Source organism: Labrus bergylta, chromosome 15 (assembly GCF_963930695.1).
Source record: "Labrus bergylta chromosome 15, fLabBer1.1, whole genome shotgun sequence".
Classification (NCBI taxonomy): domain Eukaryota; kingdom Metazoa; phylum Chordata; class Actinopteri; order Labriformes; family Labridae; genus Labrus; species Labrus bergylta.
The window spans coordinates 7,157,984-7,164,509 of NC_089209.1; the positions used below are offsets into that span (position 1 = coordinate 7,157,984).

General features: G+C 41.8%; 1 protein-coding gene and 1 long non-coding RNA gene across 2 annotated transcripts in view; one reads left to right on the forward strand and one right to left on the reverse strand.

Annotated features, from left to right (window-relative positions):
- Nucleotides 1-1,541, reverse strand: part of nudt14 (nudix (nucleoside diphosphate linked moiety X)-type motif 14) — a 26,698-nt gene extending 25,157 nt beyond the window's left edge. The window contains exon 1 of the mRNA XM_020639925.3: nt 1,378-1,541. Within this exon, the coding sequence (XP_020495581.2) occupies nt 1,378-1,458 (81 nt within the window). The 5' untranslated portion in view covers nt 1,459-1,541. The remainder of the gene's footprint in view (nt 1-1,377) is intronic.
- On the forward strand, nt 646-6,308 carry LOC136182708 (uncharacterized). Its single transcript, XR_010668753.1, has 3 exons — nt 646-1,249; nt 1,461-1,577; nt 4,810-6,308. It is a non-coding gene; the product is annotated as an uncharacterized lncRNA (long non-coding RNA).
- The last annotated feature ends 218 nt before the right edge of the window (nt 6,309-6,526 follow it).

Here is a 6,526-nt window from a genome sequence, read left to right on the forward strand (position 1 = left end):
GTGAGGGGGGCTGCCCACAGCGAGCGCTCCAGAGCAGTTTTTTGGGGTTCAATGCCTTGCTCAGGGGCACCTCGGCAGTGCTCAAGGAAGTGGACTGGCACCTCTCCGGCTACCAGACCAACTTCCGGACTTGGTCCGTGCCAGGACCTGAACCGGGCGACCCGCCGATTCCCAACCCAAGTCCCTACAGACTGAGCTACCGCTTTCCCCCCGTATACAAAGCAGACTCGACAGAGAGCTTCTGTGCTCGGGTTGGTGTGGCCACCTGTAAGTCTTGAAGTCTTAATGGTCGGGTGATAGTCTTATTAAACCCTCGGAGAGCCAATCTCTGTTTTTATTTTATTTTTTATGTGTGTCCTGTATTTCTTCACAGCAAATATCATAACGGTTGTTTTCCTGCATGTTGCAATTGTTCAAGGGAAATGACGTCGATCTCATTAAGCGGAATCTCTCTCTATGTGGGATAATGTAAAAGAATGGACTGAGCTCGAATACAAAAATACCCCAAAAACACAGAAATCAAACCTCGTTCTCACAGAGAAATTGGCAATAATGTAGCGCTGACACATTTAAGCGGACAATTACCAAACTCATTTAAGACATAAGCAGGATTAATGAAGAACAGGCCCACCGAGACATGTTCATGTAAATCACTGCAGCATGTCTGATCTGCATGCACGCGTCCCTGTAGCACTTCATGGTGTAACCTGGAAGTGTGCGGTCAAATAGATAGTTAGAGTAGGTATAACTATATATTCTTCATTTGATTTAAACAGGCAAAGCTAAAAAAAAAAAACAAGCAAATTAGGTCAGTGTAAAAAAGATAAAAAACCTGAACTGTGAAGACCTCTGACACTGCAGCACACACACACACAGACACACACAGACACACACACAGACACACACACACACAGGAGTCACTTTGACAGCTTAAGATCAACAAGTCTCACCTGACCTGAGGGCAGAAACAACATCCCTCCTTGCAGCCGTAACACTGCCGTCTGCACCTCCCTGTACTAAATGTAAAACATGTGCTGACGTTAACGTGATGCTCAACCAAGAAACCCCCTCCACAGCAGGCTACCGTTAGCATGCAAGCTAATAACTCTCTTGTTTATGTGCTTCGGGTTGCAGCTCAGTAAAAGGCGCAGCGTCCCACCGACCATGTATGAAAACGCGGCGGACACAAGTGCTTTGAACATTTAAGTTGAAGTAATTGCAATTCTCGCCGCCACTGTTTGTGTTTAAGGTCAGTTTAGCCTTCATGTTGTGCTAGCATGCTAGCTGCGAAATGAATGGGGGGGGGTTGGGCTAGCCTACAGCATCCTGCAGCCTCCACCATCACCAGGTTTTAATTCGTGCCGTAAGATAACTCACCTGGTTATAGTGCACCCGGAAAGGTTTGAGATAGTCGGACTCTGTGCACGGAACAACTTCAATGTTATTTATCTCTTCCATAGTTGACACTTTGGAGCTGGATTGGAGGCTCACCGATGGATGTCTGTCACCGCACACTCACTGACAGCGGAGGAATGTCTACGGAAGCCGGGAGAGGACATGTAACAGCTGAGAGGACGGTGAGGTTGATACCTGGATGATGCGTGAGGGTAGAAGGAGCAAAAAAAAAAAAAAAACAGGTGTAATATTTTTGTCTGGACACTTATTTGTTGGTTTTAAATGGAATAAAGGCTCAGTTTACAAATCTAAAAACAGTTTTTTTTTTATTTATATAATAATTTTTTTTTTTTATATATATAAATATATATATATATTTAACAAATGTAGGAGAAAAAAATCCTGTAGTTCAGTTGAATTACAAAAAAAACAAAACAGAAATTTGTCATTTTTTTCATCTTGTGTTCCTGGGTTTTTATGATGGTTCTTGTGACGGTCGGGTTATATATGTCTGGTTGTGTATCGTGCACTTTGGGTTCTTTTCTGTTGAATTGTATTTAATTATTTTTGGTATTTTGCATCTGTTATATTCTTACTGTTGTTAATGTTTTTCTGTGTTTGGTTTAGTTTGCTTTGTTCTTGCTGTTTGTCAAAGCACTTTGTAAACCTGTGTTTTTAAAAGGTGCTATATAAATAAAGTTATTATTATTATTATTATTATTATTATTTATATCAGAATTCTTTGGGAAAGGAGTCACTAGTCGCTCCTTGTAGTCCCTCGAGCTCAGCGAAAACTCAGAGGTGACCGTGCCTTCTCAGTGGCCGGCCCCCGTCTGTGGAATCAACTGCCTCCCTCCATCAGACAAATCAACTCCTCAAATCCATTCAAATCAAAACTCACCTCTTTTCCCTGGCATTTAAAACAAGTTGAAACAGACCCCATATATTCAGCTTAGGTATGTATCTGTGTGTATGCATGTGCAGGTATGAGTGCATGTGTTTGTGATATGTATGTATACTACATGTATATATGTATGTGCATATATATATATATGTGTGTGTGTGTGTATTATGTGTATGTATATGTACGTGTATATGTGTTTATATATGTATGTATATGCATATGTATATATTTTTTTATTGTTTTTATTTCTTGCGTTTATGCATCGCCTGTAAAGCACTTTGGTCAGGTGAAGCTGTTTTTAAATGTGCTATCCAAATAAACTTGATTTGATTTGACTTGATTTAGATACAAACTGGCTGCATACACATATTTTGCTTACTTTAATATTTACATTATTGCCTAATTACTTAATTAGCTCAAACCAAATGAGTCTCCACAAATTATTTTTTTAGACAAAAAAAAGTCAATGACAAGTCCACCCTTGTAAAAACAAAATGTTTAATTAGAAATACTCTTTATTAACCGCAAATTTAACTGAAAGACATTACATGTTACAATGTAAATTTCAGGTGGACATTATCCATTATGACGTGCACAGTGGCTAACCTTTAAAGTACTTTTTAGAGAGTAGGAAGATCTTATGTCCCATCAAACAATACCAAACTCGTCAGGTCCAGACTTATGCCCCCTACAGACTGCATGATTTTTGCAATTGTCTACACACTGAGCGACATGGATCTCATAATGTTGGGTATGACGTGCATGTACACTGTGGAGTGAGGTCTCGAGTGAATCATTGGCTAGCAAGACAACATGCATCGTCATTGGTGTTCATTAGCTTCGTCAGTGTGTGTCAACCTGATCCAGCTGAGGTTGGCAATGCGGTCAACATAAAGCGAGCTCTTGCCATAGTGGCGTTCATGTGCATAGAAAACAAAACTGTAACAAGTGGAGGAAAATAAAAAATGTGGTAAGGGAAGAGAGGCCAACTTGGGTTGCCTGTGTTACAAAGAAAGCTTGAGGCGAAGTCATATTATTGTTTGCATACGCTTTCGACAGCTCTGGCGCCTGCGTGGTCACACATTCCAGATATAGCTTCTGTCTGTAAAGTTCAATGAACGGTTGTTCTATACCATCAACAAATCCAAAAACAAATCATATCTACCATTTACTTTTGATAGACATTATGCTTTTATGCTTTGTTTTAAGTGTTGGTGGTAAGGTGACCCTTTGGTGCCCTTGTATTGTCCAGTACAACTTCAAATTAGTTATATCATGATCTAAAGTCAAGCATCCTCACCGTGCTGAGTAATGAATAAGAAATGGGTGTGGAAGCTCTTTCTCACCGACTCTGCCTTGAAGGGTGAGGCTGCATGATGTCACCCCCCTCACATCAATAACAGCCTTATAATGGAAAACAATCTTTGCAGCTCCAATCTCGACGGGGCTGACTTCCTCCACCAAATGAGCCTCAGTCCACCGCCCACTACACAAGGACAGGACGTAACACTCTCCCAGAGCTGATTTACATCTAAATAAATACAGCCCTAGACGAAACAATGCGCTGACCCGATAGAGGAACCGGCGTCTCTCCTCTGAGTAAGTCCAATTTATATTGCCCCGATCGAAGCAAGCTGCAGGGCCCGATAAGACCGAGGCCGCCTGCAGAGTGGAAGCATTGTACGGGGGAGTCACCGCGCTCTGGTTAGCTGCCATATTCCTACAAAACAATGGAACAAAATGGTGAATTAGTGCATCGCCTTTATAAAAAAAGAATATTTGTCTCAATTCAGTTGTATTGGTTTGTGAAGGATGAATTATCAAAGTGAAACTGATTTTGGATCTGTGTCTGCAAGCGCCTGTCCCTTGCAGCCGCTAACCAATCAGGGTTAGCTTGCACATAATTAACCAATCATAGCGCCTCTTTACATACTACCATCATGCAGTTCCTATTTAACTTGTCTGAGGAGCTCTTTCTCTTACATGCTCTCTCACCCTCTCCTCACCTCGGTGACGCTGAGAGCACAGCAGCAGCATTTCTTCGACTGAAATGTTCATGTTGATACTGCCGCCTTCACGATATTGCTTTTAACCACGGCTGGTTTATTTGATCGGGGGTTTTGTGGTCAATCGGATCCAGACCTGCTGCAACAATGTTTTCCCTGATTTTAAATAAAACATGGTAGGCCAGGGTTCCTCTTACAGAGGAGATAACATGATGCAGTTCCCCACATGTTAAGAGATAAGCGGCACTGTGTAGGTGCCACTAAATCAGTTATTTGGGACCCCCAGGTGTCATTGGTGGTCCCAGAGGATCTGATTCAGTTTATTTACACAGAAAATAACAGCATCATAGAATGTATTAATTTGGTCATGGGTTGAATACTTTCTAAAATTCAGGGAAAAAACATCATCCAACACAAAAAGAACTTTAAAAACCCTCAGAGAAAATGACATGCTGTGTTTTTCCTTCTCCATTTTGAACTTTCCTTAAACTGCTTCCTCTTCAGGGCCTCATCCGAGCATCACCTATGAAAAGGCCTCCCAAAATCGTATCAGCCCCTCAGCTGGCTCATGAGGCACCCACAACGTGTTAATCCCATCCTTCCACCAACATGTGGGTGCAGGGTTCCTCGAAGTCACGACCAATTACCGCCTGCAGCCGGCTGATGCAGGCCAGACTCCAAAAGGCTTAACTCAACGTCGAACCTGGAGCCTCCTACCTTACCTTCCTGTCTGCTCTTTCCTCTACATTTTATAATTTACAGTCTCCTACAGTAGTAAATTTTACAAGTCTTACTTTCAATTTCTGCTTGTGTTTTTAATTAAATCATGTGGGTATATAAACAGTCCCTACACCCATCTGTTGGTTTATAGAGCGTACCCTAAAGTATCACAAAGCATGCCTTTAAATAGATAAGAATGACCAATATATTAATTAAATAATGAAGTTGTTACCTGATTGATTTCAGGGGTTGGGGGTATATAATAGGTCTTTGTTATTGGGCTTTTAAAACAATCTTACGGCCACCAAATTGAAGCTCAGTAGCCAACTGAATTATTTCTTGCTGTGGAAACTTTGGACTAAGCCCTATTTTAAAGGGAAAAAACTCCAGTGGTCTATCCATAGCATAGTTTATCAGCCAGGGTCAAGCAGGGATTTGGGTCAGCAGCTCTGGGAATGCACTTAGCCAAGGTGGCTGCAGTAGCTCTGTTAGCGGACTCAAGGTGTGGGTCAAGATGGCCGCTAGCCCCCCGTCCAACAGTCTGGACGTTCAGCCGCCAGTCATCTCATCCAGGAGCCGCTCCTATATCCCTCCATGTGGGCTTGGGTTTCAAAATAGCGCCTTGTGACGGAGTGGCGCTCGATAACACAGCTCAGAGTGTGTTTGAGGTGTGTGAGGAGTTGATGGAGGATTCAGGGTGAACACAGTGAGGCATGAAGGTGACTTGAGCTATCATGTTCCACATAAACAGATCAGGAAGGACTTCAGTGTAACATGGAGTAACAAATAAAGATCATTAAAATGGATAGGGTCAAAGTTTCTATAAATTGATCATTGGAAATTCAGAATTGCAAAATTGGGACTGTGACTTGACACAGACTTAATGCTGCTCTATTTACTGTGAAGTCCGCTGTGGATGAATGGTATAGTAGTGATTATCAAACCTCTTGACAAAACAATAACAACAAAAACACAAAACAACTGGAAGAGCTTACATGGCCAGAAAATGGCATACACAAGCAGCAACTTCCTGTGTTGAAAAATGAAGCCAATGCGGAAGTGGAAGCAAAAATGCAGTTCCCCTTGTGTCCACTCGAGGCTGGCTGAAAAAGACCTGGATGTCCCGTTAGCATGCAGATTAAACAGCTAATTTGAACATCCTGGTTTAAATGTTTTTGGTCTAAATAGCTTGTTGTGACACGCTGTAGGGGTGGTGGCATTATTTTATTATTCATTGGTTTTGATTATATAAAAGTTAAGAGTTGTGCATAATAAGGGGCGTGTCTTATTAAGGCCTCAGCGCCAGCTCTTTCCTGTTCGTCTGAGACAGAATTTCTAACATGGCAAACTCTAACATGAATTGCAGTGATTTAAAAAGTTGCTTCAGAAGCCCATGGGTGACATCACTGAGACTACGTCCATTTGTCTATACAGTGGTGAAGATGCAGAAATCTAAAAGACTTTAATCAACAGTTTGCCTGTAAAGACTCATGACCAGTCC